This window comes from Phocoena phocoena, chromosome 5 (genome assembly GCF_963924675.1).
Source record: "Phocoena phocoena chromosome 5, mPhoPho1.1, whole genome shotgun sequence".
Lineage (NCBI taxonomy): Eukaryota > Metazoa > Chordata > Mammalia > Artiodactyla > Phocoenidae > Phocoena > Phocoena phocoena.
This window is the reverse complement of record NC_089223.1, coordinates 13,889,041-13,912,798: the sequence shown is the minus strand read 5'-3', so window position 1 is coordinate 13,912,798 and position 23,758 is coordinate 13,889,041. Positions and strand designations below refer to the sequence as shown.

At 46.1% G+C, this 23,758-nt stretch overlaps 1 protein-coding gene across 1 annotated transcript in view; it reads left to right on the top strand.

Moving 5' to 3' along the window:
- UNC5C (unc-5 netrin receptor C) overlaps window positions 1–15,021 on the top strand; it is a 394,162-nt gene extending 379,141 nt beyond the window's left edge. Inside the window, exons 13-16 of the mRNA XM_065877433.1 lie at window positions 4,404–4,553; window positions 6,505–6,669; window positions 12,228–12,406; window positions 13,169–15,021. Of these exons, the coding sequence (XP_065733505.1) occupies window positions 4,404–4,553; window positions 6,505–6,669; window positions 12,228–12,406; window positions 13,169–13,334 (660 nt within the window). The 3' untranslated portion in view covers window positions 13,335–15,021. The remainder of the gene's footprint in view (window positions 1–4,403; window positions 4,554–6,504; window positions 6,670–12,227; window positions 12,407–13,168) is intronic.
- The last annotated feature ends 8,737 nt before the right edge of the window (window positions 15,022–23,758 follow it).

Sequence of the window (23,758 nt, the reverse complement as noted above, 5' to 3'; positions counted from 1 at the left end):
TTAGGGGGCCGGAGGGTAGGAGTCGCAGGGCTCCTCCCGCGCGCCGTAATGAGGGTGCGGCGCCCGGGGTGGGGGGGGTGGGGGGAGGGCTGCGTAGAGGCCAGAGGTGCTCCCTTTGTACGCGCAGTCCTTTAAAACAGCTTGCATTTATTGTGGCTCTTAAGCGGCCAGGGCTAATGGCTTGGCATGGATAATGTCTTGGCTTAGTTAGTTATTGTGAATGCTCCTTGTTTCTCCTGTGGAGTCCCTCGTCCCTGCCTTTCGAACAGTCCCTCACAGGCTCCTTGAATCCATACAGCCCGTGCTCAGGGCCACCGGGGAGCCTGCGTTCTCCAAGCAGCCACCACACTGGGAAGCGGCTGCCCCACGGGGTTGCCCAGATCCCGGCGGGCTCCGGCTCTGATGCACAGGCCTGCTCCCTGCGGCATGGGGTTCACGTGTGTGTTCCCATGGAAGGATGGGCTGGAGACATTTCTGTTGATAACTGACCCCTGCAAGAGTCTTTCAAGGTTACGCTGGAGATAGAACTGACAAAGGCAGGCAGAAAGGGACACCTGTAGAAGCAGAGCCCCAACAAGGCACCGAGGCAGGGGTGCTTCCGGCAGGGAGGACAGCCTTTGCAGAGGAAGGCGACATCTATATTTCTGAGAACAAAGAGCCTAGACGATCCCAATTCCTGTTACAGCATTTCTTTCCAAGGTCACGATATTTTTCTTAAGTCTTCCTAACTCTTTTGACCTTAAATATATTTTGTTCCTGTCTTCTCGTAAGGTGTGTGAAATATCCCAACCTTTGGGACCCAAAAGCAGCTTAGAGCTGAGCACGCTACGTTGGGGTTACGTGTTTATATGTCGGTCTCCCCACAGCTGAGGTTTGTGAGTGTGGTTTGAGGCTGGGACGGAGGCTGACTTGTGTGTGCGTCCCAGAACCCGACGTGGTTCCTGGCAGGTGTGTTGAATGAATGCTCCCAGGAAGATTGAGAGGAAAGCATGTGACTCTAAAGCTGTATTTTGTTGATTCACACATCTGTTATTTGTATGTTCTCTGTATCATGTATAATAACCAAAATGATTTCATGCAGAAGGAATTCAGAGAATCAAGCTTTTTAAAATGTTACATTAATTTTAAGTGGGATCAGCTATAAAATATCTGAAATTATGATACTTAAAACATAACAGTATGGAACAAAACCCTGAGTAGCCTATCAAGTGGGCTTGCCTCTTCTGTTTTCTGACGTAAAATTTATACATGAGATTTGCTGTATGTGGCAGGTCATCTCCCTCTCATGTGGCTCTAGGTGATTTTAGTTTCCAAGGAGTTGTTTTAGTTTTTGATCGTAATATCTTTTAATTCACACTTCAATGTTTTATATTTGTGCTTTGGTTACTGTCTTCTTTATTTTGTCGCGTTCCCTTGAAGTTGAACGTCCTGGGTGCGATGATACCGGTTGCTACTTTTCAGAAAAAAAAATGTTAAATTTAAGTGTGGTAAGGATTCTTCTTACTGAATCATTTACTCCTGGCTGATTTCTCCCAAAGTACTAGTGGAGGGACAGCTGCCCCAGCCAGCAGTCTCCAAAATGGACTTCACAACCCCCAGGCCAATGAGATTTGGGGGGTAAAAATAGACACTATTAAAGACTTCTGTGTCTGTTCATCTTAGCACATACTTTTAACCTTAGGTATGTTTTATAACATTAACATATTGATGTGTTAATGTAGGTATATAACTTATAAAGAAACAGAAACAAAATGCAGGCTTGATTTCTTTTCGATTGATGGCATGCACAGTCAAATATGTTTAGAGACCCTGCTCCAAGCATGGATGCATCCTCGTGGGCAGTTCCTCTCTCACCAGGGTTCCTGTCCAACTGAACAGGACGGAGAAGTCAGGTTCCTCCCAGCTGTGTGCAGCAGCTTTGTGTCACTCCGGGTTAGCGGAGAGATGGAGAAATTAAGAATATGGAGAGAGTGTGTTCTCCAGCACCATGTTCTTTAAAATGGCACTTTACTTGGTACCTTCTCTCAAAAAAAGGCTTGAGCCAGCCCAGTCTCTCTCCTCACTGGGAGAACTCTCTACCATGACTTTCGGGGTCAATGCCGAAGAAGCCAAGGACTGAGCCTTATTCTTGGGCTGCCTCCTACGCAGACTTTGCACTCACAACGTGGTACTGTATTAGATTTGTTGACCTCAAGGTCATGGCCAGTAGGCAGTTTGGGTTTTTTTCAGTGGTCATCCCTGCCAAGAAAACTGATCATGTCCTCCATCTCCCCTGGCGATCTGTGTTGATTGTAGGAATGGGGTGTGGATTATACATTGTTGGGTACAGTTACCTCCCGGAATACAATGCGTCTTCTTTTAGACATCCCAGGGAGATAATTTGGACATAATGAAGATCTATAGTAATCAGATAATTACTATCGATTGCTCTTTAGATGTCTTGATGAGGTAATTAGGGTGTACTGGAGAGAAGCTAGAACTGATTGATTGGCATGACTGTAATCTCAAAGATTTCTAATTATGTTTCTTTTCTTCTAATGGCTTATAAACAAACATCATCTTAGCTTTAGAATTTGTCAGGTGCCGGGTTCACCGGGAACAACAGCTTTCTCTATTATGCTAACTAGACCCTGAACATGATCAACATAAGCTCATTACGCCTTCCTGCTGAAGCGGAAGAAACTGCAATTAACCCTCGCTTTTCTTATCCGTCTTCATTCCCGCATGGCCAGATTCTCCTCGAGGACTGGAGTGTGAAGTGTTGTGGGAGGGTGTTTCGTGAGGAGCGTGTACGGTTCTGTGCTGGGTACGTCTCGAGGCCTATGGGGACCCTTGGAGCCTGCTGAGCTGCGGGCACAGCAGAGCCAGGGCACAGTGACACAGCGTCTGTGTCGGGGTGGCTGAGTGCTGTCTCTCGTCACAGGTAACAGCCGCTTATCAGCCAGCAAGGTTGAATATTCTCCACGTCAGTGCTCTCAAGTAGCTGGACCACTCCCATCTCTGTCAATGTGCTATTGCCTCATCTCTTCCATTACACACTAACTAGAGGAGTCCCTGCCTGAGACCACATTCCACATCACCCTCATATTCCCTACACCTTATAGGACCTTTCGGCAGCTTGCATTGTGCAGAATGGTGGCCCGACTCAAAGATGGAGGGTGCTAAGAACCAGTAACGGAGCAGTTTGAAATGAGCTGTTTCCATCTAATCAGTGATGTTGGTAAGCTCTGCACTTACTGGACCACAGTTCTGCACTGGGACCATCTATCTCTGCGGGAGTAGGTTCCCTATACACGCCTGTGGAATGGCCTGAGTGATCACCTGTGTTACTGAACCCCATGCTTCCGACTGAAATCTCACCAAAGAAGAAAATCGTATTTTGTTTATATATTGTTATAAAATCCGTTATTTTCCTGAAGCCCTTTGGGAAAAAAGGTCACAGATGCCTGCGTATTCTTATCACTAAAACTTTTACAGCACGAGAGGAACAAACTGCACCAGGACGGTTCAGACAGCAGAGGGGACTCGGGATGTTTGTTCATTGATAACTTTTGGTTTGCTGATGTTTGGATAATTGCAGCTGTAGCTGGAAATGCTTCATTAACTCCCATTAGCTAGCTTGAGGAGTGGAAGTGGATACAGAATTTATCTTCATGTTATATCTTTATAGCATAAGTAAAGTTACATAGCAAATTTAATCAGCCATGGTTCTTGAAAAATGAGGTGGTTTTTTAAAAAATTTAATCTGAGTGACTATTTAGATCAATAGTTGGTGCTGAAAATTCCTCCTAATCTGTATCAGTGTACTTTCCTCTGTTAGAATATTTAATGAGCATATTTTTATTTTTTGATAATTGGGAATTGTGCAGTGGATCATTTTAAGCACAAATTTTATTTCTGTAGGTAAAGAAACAAAAAAAATAGAAAAAGTGCCCAAAACACATTCCAGATTTTTATTTGTTAGCTGGTATTTCCAATCTAAGATCTGGTTTGTTTTCTAGTTGTTTGCCACTTTCCCTAAAAGTTCATTGAAAATCTACTTACATATCTGTTTATCTACGTTTCTACCAATTTTTTCTTTTTGGGGGGATTCTCCCCATGTTGGGTTCTGATTGTCATTGCCCCGTATTTGATTAAATACCCCACTTGTTCATCAGGAAGTGTAGACTGTACTGAATGTACCGCACAACAGTGTCGTGTGGCTTGCTGACCCAGTCCATGGCCAGTAGGGCCCAGTCACGTGCAGACTGGCGGGGGCCTCAGTTGGAGGGTCTCGGGGCTGCAGGATGGAGGTCACACGCTGCACAGTTAGGTTTTGGGGCTGGGGGCAGAGTGAGGAAGCATACTATGGAAGTGATGCCAGTCATTCATATTTGCTTTTGGTTTGGGACATGTCGTCGCAGGAAGTCTTGCAGCTCGAGAGACAGATGGGAGGACAGCTCCTCGAAGAACCTAAGGCTCTTCACTTTAAAGGCAGCACCCACAACCTGCGCCTGTCCATTCATGATGTCGCCCATTCCCTCTGGAAGAGCAAATTGCTGGCCAAATATCAGGTAAGGTTCCCAAGCTGAACTAAAGGCGTGGAGACATCTGCAAGAGGACTAGAATGATTTAGACAGAAGATACTCCCTTCCTTGAAAGTAATCCTATCTCAGCACTCATTTGTCCAAAACAGTTGGGGGGTGTTTAGGATTTTTTGAAAAATACTCTAGACATACTGGAGGAGATGCTTTTTTCTGAATTCTCTTTCAGATAACTTTACTATCAGTGTTTTAGTAAATAAGATTTCCAAGTCCATCCTGTCTGTGCATTCTGAGTAATGTTAACATTGAATTGGTACAAACCAGCCTCAGATGCATTCATAGGAGAAAGGGAACACTGTTATCCCACATGACACAAAGGAGGCTTCAGCCTGGCTAGGAGAGTGCCTTTACGTCGAAAACGTAGACGGAACCTCAGCTTGGAAGCTGGGATAGCAAGTGAAAATAAAACCTGGTCAGGATTTTATTAAATAACAGCATAAACATACTGGTCCCAAGTCCCACTGTATGTAGCTGTGTGTGGGAAAAACAAGACTCTCCAGAGGTGTTCACCTCATCCTCCATCAGCCAGCCCACGCTCTCAGGAGACTGTGTGATGGGATCCCAAGCCTCAGACCCATCCTAGGAGTCATCGACACCCTTAGGATCAGCAGTGAATCCTTGTCTACACACGTGCAAATCCAATCCCACACCCTGCACTGTAGCTGCACTGGTTGTGATTTCCTGATGTAGTAAGTCATGAACATACTAGAAGGGATGAAGGGAAGAGTTTCAGCTGCATTCTTACTCTCAGATGTCTGGTACTTACACAGAAATTGTGGGAAACAAACCCACTGGTTTGCTTACAGTCTCGAGCTCTGATGGGGGTACACGCTCAGCACTTGCTTGACAGATCGGCTTTAACTTCCTCATGAAATCTCCTCCTTGGCTTTCTTCTTTCTCTGATTTTGCAACTGCCATAGAAGTCCACAGATCTTCCCCTTTTATGAACAGTTCTTTTTGTGCAACCATAATGGAAAGTTGTTTTTATAAAGATAATCTGATGTTAGTTTAAGGCTGGCTGAGTTCTCACCATCTGCCAGACTCTCGTGTACTTTGATTAATCTCATTTAACCCCCTCCATTCAGGTACTCTGTCGCTTAGGTACAGTCTTTCACAGATGAAGAAACTGAGGAAAGGTTAAGTAACTTGCCCCAAACCACCAAGTAAGCAAGGGGAAGGCATCCTATTTGTACTGGATTTGGCTCCAGAGCCTGTGTTCTTAACCAACATGGTCTACCCTTTTGTATCAATCCTTCTTCTCCCTTTATTGATAAAAAGATTCTTGGGCTCTGTGAGGTGATCTAGACTCATAGACAATTGTGTCTGTTAGAGGCTTGGTGCCTTTTAGGCCAAGAACTTTTCTGTGGCAGCTAATCAAGCCTCCGGTTTCCAACCTGTAGTGAGTTTTGACTTGCCCATCCTGTGCAGAGGGAGGGCGTAGGCACAAAAGGGAACTGGGTCAGTGCGTCATCCTTTAGACTTTGCTTTTCTCCAGGGTACCGTGGCAGGGGTTCCTTTTAATGGGCAATGACTGGAGTGTGTAGGTTTTATTTGGGCAATTGTCTAAACCTTAAAAAAAAGATCATTTATGGTGTTTTCTTTGTTTTGGGGGGGTTTTTTTGTACGTGACAGAGAAGCGGCAGGCTGGTTAGGTATAAGGATTCTGGGGCTGATTCCCTGGGTTCAGACCTCAACTCTGCCACTTTCTAGCTGTGGGACTTTGGGTGAGTTCTTTAACATCTCTGGGCCTCAGTTTTTTTTCACCTGAAGAGGTTGGGATGTGCTTGTGCATGGACCCAGCGTGAGGATTAAATCAGGTAATTAACACGTGCAGTACTGAGACGAGTACTCCACGGCGCGCTGATAGCTTCCTTGAGCGTTAGTCCCTCATTTGTGGCTCTCACCCTTTTCTATGCTTCAGGAAATTCCTTTCTACCACATCTGGAGTGGGTCTCAGAGAAACCTCCACTGCACGTTCACTCTGGAAAGATTTAGCCTGAACACAGTGGAGCTGGTCTGCAAACTCTGTGTGCGGCAGGTGGAGGGAGAAGGGCAGATCTTCCAGCTAAACTGTACCGTGTCCGAGGTAAGAGGCGCTCGTTGGTCTCAGACCAGAGGAGAGACCGACCTCCGGGAGGGCCAGTGGGGTATAAAGTATCTCAGTGTGGGAAGTCCTGAAAAGCGCTCTGGAGGGCCTGCTGGTTCATAGAATAGTATTTTTAATGAACACAGGGAGCTAAAATTATATGAAAGTGTAATAGAGGATCCCTTTTAAAAAACAGGACTTTTAGGTTTTGTGACGTGAACTTTTTACACAGATCTGGACTTCAAGTATAAGGTTCAATTTAAGTATCGCACACATAGAGTAACTTTCCCCAAGCATCCCTGCTGTCCCATTCCTTGTATCCTCCGCCTCTCCTCCTGTTCTGGTTCTTTCCTCGGAACTCACCTGCTTTGCCCGACCGTGCACTCCCTGCCCCCTCCTTTGGCCTCCTTTCCTTTTATCTCCACGTCGAAAGGAGAAGTCTCTTGGTCTCGTTGCTCTCTTACACATCATCCTCCAAATAGAAGAGATGCCCTTCTCCCCGAGGTAGGAGAGACAGTCCAGAAATAGAAGTAAAATCTAGGCATTTCCCCCCTGGCGCCCATCACACTGCCTTTCCTCGCTGTGACCGTCACTTCCTTGAGGTGGGACTCTGTCATTTCTGAGATAGAGACGTATAAAACCATCACAGCTATTTCAGACTTCTCTGGGTGGAAAGAGGGGGTGCTCATGACCTTATTGGTTACCTGGGACCCCAGGGCTTGGAGTTAGAACCATGGAAACGCTTCAGGCTGGAGGGACAAAAGGAAAAGGACAGGGTGAGAGGAAGGGGGCAGCACCGTCCGCCCGGGGCCTGTGGAGCTGAGCTTGGCGTTGCTTTTTGAGCGACAGCACAGAATTGTCATATTTTAGAAGTACAGCCGGACGGTATGTGATTTAAAAGACTCCTTCTTCCTCGCTGTCTCATGCACAGTGACGAATGAAACGTCACCCTGTTCGGCGTGTCTCACTCCACATGTCGTATTTAAAGACAGTCTTCCTTAGCAAACCGAGGGGGGAAGCACGTCAGCCTTGATGCTGCCACCTCCTCCTTTCCCACAGCCTGGCGAGCTGCGGTCATCGTTTCCTCCCTCCGTTTCATGAGACTTTTGATTCATAAACAACTTTAGTCACAGGCCTCGGTGACATTCATAAGGCATGATCTTGGTGTCAGGGCGCCATGGCAACCGCCGGGCCTTTCTGTGCGCGGGCCCATCTCCCTGGCCCGCAGCACCACCCCTGCTGGCTCGGGAGGGTGTTTTCACTTTCCAGGCCCAGCAGGTCTGCAAAGCTCAATACCCACCCAGCTCCAGCCACAACAAAGGCTGTGGAATTTTGGTGGGGGGGGGGGGGTGGTGGCGAGGAGGTCTGCTCCTTTGATGCTTGCTTTCTGTTCAGCATGAGCGATGTGATGAAAAGGCAGATGAGCTGTGGCCGCGAATGAAAGCGCGCTGGTCAGGGCTGACCACCCCCCCACCCCCCCGCCAGGCCAGCCAGCCCCTCACCGAAGAGACAGTGTCACGTCATAGTGTGATCCGTTTAAGGACTTTCTTTCCTGTGCCAACACAGGGGAAAGATGATTTCTTTTGTAACCTGGTGGCAGTCAGCTCAGGCCGACCCTTTAGTCTCCTCAGAGGCCTGTGACAGACAAGCACACTTAGCGGGAGGCAGAAATGACCCGAGTCAGGTGACTTTGGGGATTAGGGGCCACTCTGCTGCTTTTCCTTCTGGGTCACCGAGTCCCACCGTTGCTGTTAGCATTTGAATGCGGTGCATGTGGCCCGCAGAGCGGGGAGAGTTGGGCTGGTACTGATGTCGGGAGCCAGGCTGTGTGCTGGTGAACAATTGGCTCTGGAGAGCCCCGAGACCTGGATTCTCATCAAAAGCTCGAGGAGGGGTTCCCTGTGGCTGACAAGCCACAACCAACCAGAGAAAAGGCTCCACTGGTGGTGCCTGTCTTCTGGACAGGGCTCCTCCCTAGGGTCACATGGCAGGTGGCCCGGGGTTGCAGTTCCAACGTCCCATCTCCTGAAAATGAGCTGACTTGCCAGGAAAGTGCTGCTGCCCTCCCCCTGCCACCCACTGCACAAGGCGTCACCAGCGCTCCTTTCTAAAGCTCCTCGGCCCTTGGCCTCTGCAGTCAGGCACAGGGCCTGCTGCCCCCCAGGGAGACCAGGCTGTGCTTGACATAGACCGGGGTGATGTCAAGAGCTGGACGATTGTTCCTCTCTAGGGGCCTTGGCCAGAGATTCCTTACCTAGAGATAAAGCCTTTAGTCTCACCGAAATGAAGTTTAAGAATGAAAATGCCTAGACGAGTTAAAAGTATGAGGATAAATGATGATAAAAGGTTTTTCCTTAGAGGGACAGGGGAGGTAATAAAGGAGAAGCTGCCCATCACCAGCAAGAGGGAAAAAAAAGTAGAGAAGAGAAAGAAGCTTCAGTCTCGTTAGGACTTTTAGTTTTAACTACAGTATAGACAAAGACGTTATAACCCTGTTAACTGTTGACACACAGCACTTCCGTGCACACAAAGCCTCACTCTGCTATAGCCATCCTATCTATTCACCTCCTCTGTTTTCTATAACCTGTTCAAAAAGGACCCTTGGGAAAATCTAGTTTTTCTAAGTGACTTCAGGAAGAGTCAGAATACAGGAAAGGAAAGTCGTTTCTCCCGTGGAGTGCTGAAAATGTGTGCCATAGCAGCTGTTTGGTTAACGGTGAAAAAACCATGCTTAACCAAGGGAAGCGTAACATCAAAGACAGATGGTACCAATATCATAAACAATTATTATAATAAGTGTTCTGTGAGAGCAAACCTGGAAGTAAAAGAGCTAACAGCAACAGAAATCACTAGATGAAATTTGAATGTAAAGGTATATATGTATTTTTCTTTTACCTCCAAGGCTGCTGTCAGCCATCTGATAAGAGAGACAAGGGCTTGTTTCATGCACAAGGAAATAAACAGCCACAGTAGCCAAGGCTGGAGACTCAGGGTTTGAAGGCCCACGTAAAGTGCTGACAGTTCTTTATTCACCAAGAGAAGGGGGACAACGTGTATGTGTGAGCAGAGCTTCCCGAGAGTCGTGCCTGCCTTACCTTCAGGACTGAACAGCGAGGAGAGCCTTACCTTTAGCCACATTTAGTTGGAATGTGGCAGCACTATTCTGCGAGATGGGCTTCTGTTAGGAACTGGCTTCATCCTCGCTCTACCAGAAAACATACCTTCTTCCCTTCAACAAATAGGAATGGAGTAGCTTCCACGTTCAGGGCACTGCCCTGAGGGTCATAGAAGTTCTGAGGATGACAAAAATACTCTCATCTCCAAGAACTTTGGGAAATCAGAGGAAGTCGTCCGTAAGTACAACCAGCGTGCATAGAGCAGACGTAGGAGGAGGACAGGGGCTGTGGGAAGTGCTGTTGGAGGGCTCCAGGCGGAGGGCTTTGGGCGGCTTTGCTCAGGGAACATGCTTTGCAGCCCACGTTTTGCGGTGTTTGCCTGACAGAGGTTAAGGGAAAGGGCAGAAGAGCTCTCGAAGGTACATCCTTAAGAAAGGCGCTAGGAACAGTGAATGGTCCGGTCATGCCGGTGCAACTGGAGAAAGGCAGGAGCCAGGCTGCCAGGTGGAGGGAACACAGGGGCCCCTCGTCCACGGCAGGCCTGGCTCTGCAGGTTACAGGCATCCCAGGCTTCAGGCCGGCCCTGCAGATAACCTCATGGCCTGATAAGGAGTTGGGAATCCATGTGGTAGGAGAGCCATTTAACACTTACCAAGAGAAGGCAGGAGAAACGTCAGTGCTGGGCTTTAGGAAGATGAGTCTGGCATAAGGGATAGACCGCAGGGAAGCAGCAGGGAGCTGGGGAGGCCACGAGGCAGCGCTACACCAAGCAGACCCCCCCAGCCCCCCACCCTGTGCAGACTCAGCCTCCACTGCAGGCCAGGGATGGGTTTCCTTCTAGGCCCCATTATTATGGTCCAGACAAGAAGCAAGCAGGACTTGCAAGTGGGCCGTAGCGCTAAGCTGTGGAATGAGGTGTGATTTCTCCACGCCTCTGCCCGCCCCCGCTCCCAATTTTATACCTGAGAGAAGTGCTGGCCACTTGGGTGCAGACGTTCCCAACGTAAATCTGTTGAAAAACAAGAGTCCTCTCTTCTGGTGCCCTTTGTTTAAGCCCTGTGCCCTTGAGGTCAGGAGCCCTCTGTCCTCGTGGTCCCTTGGAACAGTGCAGGGAAAGCTCTTTGGGATTCAGGGACTCCAACGTATCTCATACCAGTCTTTTCAGTCCTGCTATGTGCTGGAGTTGTTAACATAAAGGAGCCACTGGAATCCTCCGAGGCTCAGTTTGCCAGGCTTTGGGCTCTGAGGCCAGATGTTGTGATCACAGCCAACACCACTTGATGGTCTATGGCAAAAAAATGTGTTTTGCTCTAACGTGCCCTCCAGAGCCCCCGGACGGACCCTGTGCCTTGTGATCGCACAAGCCTCGCAGTGGGCCTGGGCTGCTGATCCTGGAACACAGACAGTGGCCCCCAGGTGTAGGAACAGCAGGGTCTGGGAGGCTCTGGAGGGCGGGGGCACTGACGTCTGAGCGGAGCCCTCCACCAGACCCCGAGGCTTCCTGATGGCTGGTCCTGCGTGTGGCTGTTTAATCCTCCAGCAACTAATTATGTTCACCACGGAGTTACCTGCTCTGAGAGAGAGGTGACATTTAAAGTAGATTAAGTGGATCTTCTTTTATTGCTTTAATAGTCCCCAGGCAACATTTGCTTTTCCAACCAGCAGAAGTGATCAGAAAATGATTAGAGTTTCTCCTGCAGATGAATTTCAGGTTTTGCAATCGTGCTGTTTTATGAGCTGAAACTATCTCAAGAGCCAATCTGTGGTTTTCTCTACTAAAATTAGATTTAAAAACAAATAAGGGTGTACAGCAATTGGAGGATTCTGTTAGCAGCTTGCCCTAAAGCCAGGTACTGTGTTCGCCATTTTCTTTTAAATAATTAGTCTTAATTTGATGTCATCTGGAGGAGAGCTGTGTTCCATTTCATTCAACAAAAGCAGGCCCCGAGCCATCTTCTACAGAGGTGAGAGGGAGAATATACTCAAGCGTTTGCCCAGGGCTTCCCCTCAGGGTCAGACAGTCTCTAGAATCTCAGATCTAGATCAGTTCATTCTCAAAGAGCTGCCCTTTTGAACATTTCTCTCCCCCCCACCCTGAAATCTAAACCTTTAGCAGTATTGATATTCCCTTGCTCATCCTGGAGGATCCCATTAGAAAAGCTGTAATTGAATTACACCCGAGCTTTCCAGCTAGCCCAGTCCTTACAGAAGACCCATAAATCCAAGGCTGTGCAAGAATCAGCTCAGAATGTACCTCTTCCTCTCAGGCAGGTCACAGAGAATCACAACCGTCAGCCAGAAAGAAGCCATTCTCACTAAGGAGAATATAATAACATTCATTCTCTTCTTACCATTCAAAGCAAGGCATTATGTTGACTGGCTCAATAAGGATTGCTTTTGTCTTCAGAAATAATGCTGTGTTGTCCCGTGCCTGAACTACAGGAACCTACTGGTATCAATTTGCCTCTGCTGGATCCAGCGAGCACCGTCACCACCATGACGGGACCCGGTGCTTTCAGCATCCCTCCCCCTATCCGGCAGAAGCTCTGTAGCAGCCTGGATGCCCCACAGACGAGAGGTCATGACTGGAGGATGCTGGCCCATAAGCTAAACCTGGACAGGTGGGTATGGCCAGGCTTCAGAACTAGTTCCTGTTAGACATCGGGCTCCAGGACTGATACAGCTGACTTAGGGCAACGTTCATTTTTTTCCTCCATCTCTACGTTTACTTACTTTTCATTATGACAACATGTATGAAGCTCCTACCTTGTATCTTGCACCATGGTCTTGCAAACACCTTGTTGAGAGACATCCTGGGCTTACCTGACACTTGTAAATATCAGGTTTTGTGATCCACTTCGCAAAGCTGACGGGCGAAATCCCCCTAAATGATATATCCATGCACTAATTTGTTCCTCGCCTCCTGTTGAGCAGGACCTAATGCTGGATGGGTAATGAACATGCTAAACACAGCGCTGCTAGGAAGTTACGAAGAGACCTCTGGAGCCTCTTCTTTGTAGAACGTTGCCGTCACTACCAAGCAAAAGGCATGGCATAACCTGTCAAAGATGATCAGAGCCTGGGCTGGAAAGAAAACATAAGTCTCTTGGTTTCCTGTTTAGGATGTGCCCCACAGACATCTTGTCTCTTAAATTAGCTTACTCAGAGTTGAGGTTCAAGTTAAGGCGTCACGTCTCCTGTCTGGGGCTGACCTAATTACGTATGGGCTAGTTGTTGAGAACGGCTCACTGCAAGCCACACTGTCCCAAGTGGGTCCAGTTATACTTACAGAAACACAGTAACGAAAAGGGTTAGTAAAAACTGAAAGGAAAACAGATCCGTACATCACGCCATTCAGCACATTTTCCCATTACCAATTACAGGTACTTGAATTACTTTGCCACCAAATCAAGTCCAACTGGCGTCATCCTGGATCTCTGGGAAGCACAGAACTTCCCAGATGGAAACCTGAGCGTGCTGGCAGCTGTCTTGGAGGAGATGGGAAGACATGAAACAGTAGTGTCGTTAGCAGCAGAAGGGCAGTATTGACCCAGGCTGGGGCTGAGAGTGAAGGAGAGTCACGGGGAGTCTGTGGACGTCCAGGGGCTCAGAGCTGAGGAGGAAACCCAGTCTAGACCAGTGAGCTCCACAGGCAAGATTGCAGCGGGAGAGAGAAGGAAAACAGACACAACTACCGATATACGTGCCCACTCTACTCGGACATCGTCACAGGAGTTAAGAACAATTGTACAAATGTGTATCTTGAATTTAGAAATCAACCTAATTCTCCTCTTAGTTGGGCTGTATGCTGTGTGGTACAGGATCTTACAGTTTCCTAGGAAACGCTTTTTATTGCTATCCAGATATATGGATAAACTTTCTTAACAAACGCAGTTTCTACAAACGTTGTTTACATCAAATTGGACAGGGATGCAGACACTGTCCATGGCTCGTTCTATTTTTGTTTAAATCATTTGAAGTTGAAGCTGTGGACGGTTTGCTGTGTCTCTTTCAGATTAGTAATTTGCAGAGAAATCACAGGCTTTTCCTACAAATCATATGCATCAAGTGTCTCAGAGGTAATCCTCCCATCAGTGTTGTTTCTAGAACTTGTAGAACCAGTGTTCCTGTTTGTATCAGGGAAGTGGAGAATCCAAGTATAAAGGAGAGAGAGCTAAGACTTCCTTATTCCTTGAGGGCACCCACCTCATGCCCTTGGGGAATAAAGCTATAGCGTGGCAGGGAAGACAGGGATTCATGTTCAGCCACACAAACGAGCATTTTTTTCCACAACATGTGTGTTTGTAATATGCAACTTGAAGTGGTTTTTTTTTAAAAGAAAGGTATTATTATCATCATCATTGTTATTATTGATGAGTATTTACAAGTATTCTAGCAAAAGGATTTTCTTTTAACTTGTTTTTGTTAGCAGTACTGTTAGTATTTAGGTATTGACCTGACCCGGGCACCTTCTCATAACAAGGTGGGCGTGGTCACCAGTTTAATTAAACAGGCATTGCTTCCTTGACCTTTTATCTTTCTCCCATCATTCTGCCTGGAAAGGAGGTAAATGCTTACTGGCTTTGTCAGTCTGGTCTCTGAGCTTGCTCAGGCAGGGGCTTTGTCCCCTGAGTCTCGTCACGAGAAGCGTTCAAGTGTTCTGATTCAGGCTTTACTCAGCATTGTGGTCACACAGCCCCACACGCCTCTCGTGGGTCCTCTGTCAGTGTGGTCGAAGGAACAGCCTCTGAGCTGGAAACCGGTTCTCCTTCTGGGTTTGTCATTGTCTAGCTGTGCTACCTTGGGAGAGTCATTTACCCTCACTGGACCTCAGCTTCCTCACCTGTAAACCGAAGGGATGGGATTAGGTCAGCTCAAGGTTCTAAAACCCTCGACTTCCACTGTGATGCTCCCTGTCTCTGTCATCCGTATGAAGACCACAATGGACGCTGACCTGGATCATTTAAAGATTCATCTAGCCTTTCGCCCAGGCTACATTATGCCTTTCAAATAGTTCCCACTTGGAAGATAATTATTATTCTAACCTGTAACATATTTGTCACGCTTTCAAGTCTTGTCTTTGTGTCATTTCATCACGCTGTTCACCCAGAGATGGCATCCCTTTTTATCACTTTCTTTCCTCTCTTGGGACCAGTTGCCTTCCTGACTAGTTGCAAATTATGTTCTATTATTGTCTTGGTCAAAATTTTTTTAATTAAAAAAATTTTTAACTGAAGAACAGTCAACAGACTACTTTGTGTAAACTGTGATGTTTCCTGAGGACCATCACAGGCTCTTTGTTTTAACACAGGGACTCCATTCAGCAGGTGGGGAATAAAGAGTCAACAAACAGCCCAGGAGCCAAACCAAGATTGAACAACAAGCTCCCGTGCGTATGAATCAGAACTTTCAAAACATGGCTGTGGTTAACTTTGGGGCTGGAGGTATCCAAAACTTTGGGGCTGGAGGTATCCAAGTTGCTGACTGGATTTGAATTAGAAATAATTTTATATACCCTTTTCCCCTTCTTTCCACACATATTTCCTCTCCTATTTTGGTAACTTTTTGATATTCCCAGGTTCCTCCATCCTCATCATCGAGAAACTGCTGATACCTTATGGGGAGCCTTTTCTTTCCTGCCTTTTTATTTCTTATCTTTTGTTTTAGATGCATATTCCATAATCTCTCTCAGACCACCCCCTGTACCATATATAAGAATATGTTACACTTATTGTGAAAGGGAAAGATTGCACTAACAAGTTCAGTGGATAATGAATGCACCAATGCATCTTTGACCAAAAGATAGTAAAATTCTACATTAAAAAAAATTTAATACCTAATTTTTAAAAAGGAGGAGGAGGAAAGAGAGCTGTTGTCCATTGCTGCATCTTAAAATAACTCAAGGTTACTCACCATTACTGGTTTGGGGGGCTGTCATCTGTGGAAGTCAAGAATTAGAAATCTGATACCTAAGGAGAAATAGAAAGGAGTAAATATGTAGTATTCAGATAAATCAATTCCACAGCTGACTAAAAAAAAGTCATCAATGCAGAACTATAGAACACAGCAGGAACTGTATTCTTGAGGCTCCCCCATTGAGGGGGGGCCTTTGGGGTTCACTTCGGATGCTTCGTGGTTTTCGGTTCTAAATCTCAGCACCGGAAATGGGCAGAGCGGTTGATTCCCTATAAGTGAGGTATTCATCTGTCATCAGGTGAATGGTGACTTCCATATGTACAGCACAGCATTTAACATTTATATCAAATGATTTTCCCTGCGAATTCTGATTTCCTTCCTTGGGGGGAGTGAAGTAATCGCTGTTAGACTGCTCTCAAACTCGCAAGATCCAGACTCAGCAGTTCAGCACGTAGGGCGCCGCCTTCTCGGCCATCCTGTGACACGTCCTGCCTGTCATTCCTAGGGCTTCTGTGTAGGTGGTGAGCAAAGACCAGTTTACTTCATCCTGAAGGAAAACAAATCGATCACTTGTGCATGGTGCCATCTAGTGGTGGATAACACAATCTACCCTGCGTCTAATGGGAAAACTTGGGAAAAGTTGTTTGACCAGGGGAATGGATACCTATAGCGTCTGCAGGACCTTTATGACAAACAGACGTGGGGAAATTTTCACTTCTAGTTTTCTTATTCTCACATTGTTTTTCACTTAAATTAGCCATACCAAAAATTACATGTCCTCATGAGCCTAGTACATTTGTTACTAACTCGTTCATACACAACACGTCTCAAGTTGGGTTTTGGTTATACGAATAACAGCAGTACATAAAAATGTGTACAAAACAGTTTTTGAAGAGTTGTCATTTTTAATATTTATATTTTTCATTGGGCTTTATATGTTTTAAATCTTTTAGTTCTCTAGTATTTATTTTTGAGGGTGTAAGAAGCATCCACTTAGAAATAAGTTTTATATATGCAAACGAAAATAGTGCGTCTAATGAAGTGGAAACTTGCTTGATAACCAAGGAGAAGAAATTAGCCTCCTGAATTTGGGGATCTAAAGACAGAGGTTTCCTCCTGTTTTCACTTTCCTCTCACCAAACTCATTGAAATTTCCTTTAAGTGATCTGGAAGGAACAGAAGTTAGATTCAGAGTTGATAACTGGGCACAAGGTGATGCCAAACATGTAACACCGAGGTGCTCACAGCCAGTAGCCTTTTCATAAACAGCATGAACACCAGTGTGGATACTCACCTCAGCTACCCAGAAAAATCCCCACATTATCACAGGAGCAATGTAAGCTCTTCCAAGGCAGGGCAATATTTGGGGTGAGATGTCCGTTAGGTTGCATAACCGTTAGTCATTTTTACATATACTATTATTTTGTAGATTTTAATCTCCCAACTTTCAAATAGTAGAACCATTGTTTAGGAAGAACTCATGGAGACTGAGTTCAGGACACTCGAGAAACTACACAGTAATAATTTTTTAGAGGTATTTCTCCTGTAAGAAGGATATCTTAAACATTCCAATAGTATACTCGTTTTTTTTTGTTGTTGTTGTTTTTAACTTCTTCTGGAGAAGAGCAGACAAGGCTCTTGCTTATGTGTCCGTAAGTGTGTCTCTGTCGGGGACACAGCAGCTGTGTTCCTGGTCCACTTACTCCGCTGTCTCTATCATTAATGTTTGAGGAAGGAAGCAGTAGATGATCACTGGCTCCTCAGAATTCACAGCCTTTGCCACTACAAGGTCTGCCCCCATGAGGTCAAGCAAATAAAAGTACTGACCTGCAAGAGAGTGTAAAGTAGGTAGAAGAAGTTTAGTTGTCGAATTCTCAGTCTGCAGGTCGAATGGGAGCGTTGGCTCTTGCTGAGCAGTTGCTCTGGTCAAGGTGTCAGTCTCGCACAGAGGCCTCAGTCCTCAGTCCAGGTCCACGGCCGATGAAAGCGAGGATGACTGTGGAAACAGCCAAAGTGAAATTGGGTTTTATCCATCTTCTCTGAGAACAGGCGACCTCTTGTGAGTCAGAACGCCATTGCTCAAAGCCAGTTATCTGTAAAGATGATAGTGGTCAATGAGCATTAGATTTTATGGATCCAATAAGGAAAGTATTTTTATTATTGATTATCTCAAGGTAATCATTGTTTTACCTTTCGAGTGCCTCATAGCACCAACTATTACACTTTGCTTTTTCGCTTTTTTTTTTTTTTAACCTTACTGAGCTAAGTTGACTGAAATCCTTAGAACTTTGCCTCTGTGCACTGAAGTGCTGTTTCATTACCCTAAGAAAGCTATTTGTATAATCTCTGGCTGTAATGATGACTTTGAAATAGTTCCTTTGCCTCTCAAATGATTTTTTTTCCCCCCATGGAATAGGCATGAGGGGAATACATACATTGTAAGCATTGTTCATTTAAGGCTGTGTTCATACAGGTCAAGTAAGCCAAATGGAGTCATAAATATCTCCAGAATTCATGCCTGAAACCTCCTGTTTTTGAAAAGTAGGGAGATGGCCTTTTATGTCACTGGGTGGGTTTCTGATACAGGCTAACAATTAACTTCCTGATCCTGTAGTCTTATAAACCTTGTGATTGCTCCCATTTTGGGAAATCCTGCTCTAGAAATCTGTCTTCAGAAGAGTTCATGGCGCCCAGCGTTTTCAGTGGCCCTGTCACCTCCCTGTACTGATGATCTACAGGTAGGATATTTATGCGCTCATGAAACAAAACATAACCTACACTCCCAGCCCTATTTTAGCATGGTCGAGGGCAGCGTTGCCAGGACAGACAGGAACTCCACAAATGCGCTAGCACACAAAACCAAGCAGGTATAAGAGGCTACTTCCCAGCCCACTGTATACTTAGACTTTCGCGTATTGCAGAGAACGGTCCAGAGATCTTCCGGTATCCCTACAGAGTGTCAGGATGAGTCTTGGCCTACCAGCTGTGGAGTAGGAAACAAGGAAGGTGCCCTGAGGTAAGGTCGGCTGCCCACCAGGCAAAGCATTTGCTACCGTATGCCAGCCTCTAAACATGCCATTTCAGATTGTGTGTTAGCAAAATTCTAAGTTGCTGAGGCCGTAGCACTTCAGGGTCTTTAGTTTAACAAACATGCTCAAATCCTTCGTGCCAACCTTAAATTCCAGAAGTCTACTGGACTTGGCGCTATCACAGCTGCTGCTGAACCTGATGGCACCTACCCAGGGGGGAAAAACCCTCAGTATTGAGTTCAGAATGTGAATCGTAGGCAACCTAAGAATCGATGAGCCCTTGACCTCTGAATATCAGCACTTCCGTGAGGCAACATCCAAGAATCATGACCTGAACTACGTCCTGCATGCTAAAGCTGTTCAGAGCAGCACAAAAGAGCAAGAAATCCACAGCCAGTGGAAAATGCTGGACAGCAATCGGAACAAGCCGAATGTGCGATGTGCATTCTCCCCTTTGCTCTTTCCCAGGCCTCCCGTTGGTAATGAGGCCCTCACCCTCCCAATGGGGTGCGTTTAGCCCAGTTGCAGGACTAGCATCCCTGTGTGTGTGTGTGTGTGTTGTGTGTCAAGGTGTTGTATGTGTTCACTGAGTTTAATGTTGACCTGTCGCAAGTTGGTGACCTTCCTCTTCGCTCTTTCTAAAGAAGACAGCCAATGTTGGTCAGAGAAAACTCCCCAGCAGTCTGCGCTGAAGTGCCGTGTCATCCACCTGCTACTCCCTGGGGAACAGTTCAACTGCAGAAATGTCACGTTAAGGTTTTGTGCTTTGTTGTCTTTCTTTTTTTAAACACGACACAACTTTGGCTTTTCGGATACGGAACACTTCTTTTGCTGTTGTGGAGTTCCCTCTTGCTGTATCTGCTATGCAATTCCTTTTCTAGAAAACCCCTGCGGAGGCTTCTCTCTGGGGTCCTGTCCATGTTCCCCGTGTGCTGGAAGTGAGGGATGCCGGCTCTGGCTGTGTCTCTCCTCTCTCCCTGGCTGTCTCTCCCCATTTTCCTGCAGTCCCTCGGTTTGTAAATTTGCCTGCATTTATCCTGTCAGCCAACATGTACAAAATGTAAAAGAATTTTTAAACAGGTAATAAATTATATTTATAAGCAACAGAGTCCCACCTCCCTTGTTTCTTCACAGGAAAGCCCTCTGTGTGAAGAGTCACGTGGTGTTCCCTTAATAGGACAGAAAAGCTCTTGGATTCTGCACAGACAGTGATCCCAACGTCCCTCGGGCCAGGATGAGGTTCTAGAACGGTGCTTCTCAAGCATCTCCACACACTTGAGTCACGGGAGGAGCTTTACCAAACACAACTGCCTGGATCTCACCCTCAGAGAACCTGACTTCGTGGGTCTGGGGTGTGGTCTGGGTGTTGGGAGTGTTTTAAGCCCCCAGGTTAGCAGTTATGGGGGGACCGGGTCTGGGGACTGCTGTCAGAGGTGCTGGGGAGTTGGGAAGAAAGCAAGTGGGAGGCCAGACTCTCAGAGACTCGATTTTAAATGAAGTCTGCACAGAGAGAATGGACTTGTGGTTGCCAAGGGGGAGAGGGGGAGGCGGAGGGGTGGCCTGGGAGTTTGGGATTAGCAGATGCAGACTGGTATACTATACAGGACGGATACACAGCAAGGTCCTATTGTATAGCACAGGGAACTGCATTCAACATCCTGTGATAGGGGAGGACCTTAAGAATGGCAGAGGAAGAAGATGTGGAGATCACCTTCCTCCCAACAAATACATCAGAAATACATCTACACGTGGAAAACTCCTATAAAACACCTACTGAATGCTGGCAGAAGACCTCAGACCTCCCAAAAGGCAAGAAACTCCCCACATACCTGGGTAGGGCAAAAGAAAAAAGACAAAATAGGGATGGGACCTGCACCAGTGGGAGGGAGCTGTGAAGGAGGAAAGGTTTCCACACACTACGAAGCCCCTTCACGGGCGGAGACAGCAGGTGGCGGAGGGGAAGCTTCGGAGCCGAGGAGGAGAAAACAGCAACAGGGGTGCAGAGGGCAAAGCGGAGAGATTCCCGCCCAGAGGAACAGGGCTGACCAGCACTCACCAGCCCGAGAGGCTTGTCTGCTCACCTGCCAGGGCGGGCGGGGCTGGGAGCTGAGGCTCCGGCTTTTTTCGGAGGTCAGATCCCAAGGAGAGGACTGGGGTTGGCTGCGTGAACACAGCCTGAAGGGGCTAGTGCACCACAGCTAGCCGGGAGGGAGTCCGGGGAAAAGTCTTGAGCTGCCGAAGAGGCAAGAGACCATTGTTTCGGGGTGCGCGAGGAGAGGGGATTCAGAGCAGCACCTAAACGAGCTCCAGAGACGGGCATGAGCCGCGGCTATCATTACAGACACCACAGACAAGCATGAGACGCTAAGGCTGCTGCTGCCGCCACCAAGAAGCCTGTGTGCAAGCACAGGTCACTGTCCACACGCCCCTTCCGGGGAGCCTGTGCTGCCCGCCACTGCCAGGGTCCCGGGATCCAGGGTCAACTCCTCCAGGAGAACGCACGGCGCGCCTCAGGCTGGTGCAACATCACACTGGCCTCTGCCGCTGCAGGCTCGCCCAGCATCTGTACCCCTCCCTGCCCACCCCCCCCCACGCCTGAGTGAGCCAGAGCCCCCGAATCAGCTGTTACTTTAACCCCGTCCTGTCTGAGCAAAGAACAGACACATGCAGAGGCGGGACCAAATCCAAAGCTGAACCCCAGGAACTCTGCGAACAAAGAAGAGAAAGGGAAATCTCTCCCAGCAGCCTCAGAAGCAGCGGATTAAATCTCCACAATCAACTTGATGTAGCCCGCATCTGTGGAATACATGAATAGACAACGAATCATCCCAAATTGAGGTGGCAGACTGTGGGAGCACCTGTAGACTTGGGGTTTGCTGTCTGCACCTAATTTGTCTCTGGCTTTGTGTTTATCTTCGTTTAGTATTTAGAGTTTATCATCATTGGTAGATTTGTTTATTGATTTGGTTGCTCTTTTAAAATATATATATATTTTTCCTTTTTCTCTTTTTGTGAGCGTGTATCTGTATGCTTCTTTGAGTGATTTTGTCTCTATAGGTTTGCTTTTACTATTTGTCCTAGGCTTCTATCTGTTTTTTATTAGCATAGTTTTTAGTGCTTGTTATCATTGGTGGATTTGTTTATTGGTTTGGTTGCTGTCTTTTTTTTTTAATTACTTTTTTAATAATTTATTTTTTATTTGAACAACTTTATTTTATTTTATTTCTTTCTCCCTTTTCTTCTGAGCCATGTGGCTGACAGGGTCTTGGTGTACTGGCCAGGTGTCAGGCACGAGCCTCTGGGGTGGGAGAGCTGAGTTCAGGATGTTGGTCCACTGGAGACCTCCCGAACCCTCATAATATCAATGGACAAGAGATCTCCTTCTCAACACTAAGAACCAGCTCCACTCAACAACCAGCACACTACAGTGCTAGACACCCCATGCCAAACAACTAGCAAGACAGGAACACAACCCCACCCATGATGCAGAGAAAGCTATCGACAAAATTCAACACCCATTTATGATAAAAACCCTCCAGAAAGTAGGGATAGAGGGAACTTACCTCAACCTCATGAAGGCCATATATGACAAACAGCCAACATCATTCTCAATGGTAAAAAACTGAAACCATTTCCACTAAGATCAGGAAAAAGACAAGGTTGCCCACTCTCACCACTATTATTCAACATAGTTTTGGAAGTTTTAGCCACAGCAATCAGAGAAGGCAAACAAATAAAAGGAATCCAAATTGGAAAAGAAGAAGTAAAACTGTCACTGTTTACAGGTGACATGATACTATACATAGAGAATCCTAAAGATGCTACCAGAAAGCTACTAGAGCTAATCAATGAATTTAGTAAAGTAGCAGGATACAAAATTAATGCACAGAAATCTCTAGCATTCCTATACACTAATGATGAAAAACCTGAAAGAGATTAAGGAATCACTCCCATTTACCACTGCAACAAAAAGAATAAAATACCTAGGAATAAACCTACCTAAGGAGACAAAAGACCTGTATGCAGAAAACTATAGGACACTCATGAAAGAAAGTAAAGATGATACAAACAGATGGCGAGATATACCATGTTCTTGGATTAGAAGAATCAACATTGTGAGAATGACTATACTACCCAAAGCAATCTACAGATTCAATGCAATCCCTGCCAAACTACCACTGGCATTTTTCACAGAAGTAGAACAAAAAATTTCACAATTTGTATGGAAACACAGAAGACCCCGAATAGCCAAAGCAGTCTTGAGGGAAAAAAAACGGAGCTGGAGGAATCAGGCTCCCTGACTTCAGACTATACTACAAAGCTACAGTAATCATGACAGTATGGTACCGGCACAAAAACAGAAATATAGATCAACAGAACAGGATAGAAAGCCCAGAGATAAACCCACGCACATATGGTCACCGTATCTTTGATAAAGGAGGCAAGAATATACAATGGAGAAAAGACAGCCTCTTCAATAAGTGGTGCTGGGAAAAGTGGACAGCTACATGTAAAAGAATGAAATTAGAACACTGCCTAACACCATACACAAAAATAAACGCAAAATGGGTTAAAGACCTAAATGTAAGGCCAGACACTATAAAACTCTTAGAGGAAAACATAGGTAGAACACTGTATGACATAAATCACAGCAAGATCCTTTATGACCCACCTCCTAGAGAAATGGAAATTAAAACAAAAATAAACAAATGGGACCTAATGAAACTTAAAAACTTTTGCACAGCAAAGGAAACCATAAACGAGATGAAAAGACAACCCTCAGAATGGGAGAAAATATTTGCAGATGAAGCAACTGACAAAAGATTAATCTCCAAAATTTACAAGCAGCTCATGCAGCTCAATATCAAAAAAACAAACAACCCAATCCAAGTATGGGCAGAAGACCAAAATAGACATTTCTCCAAAGCAGATATACAGATTGCCAACAAACACAGGAAAGGATGCTCAAATCAGTAATCATTAGAGAAATGCAAATGAAAACTACAATGAGGTATCACCTCACACCAG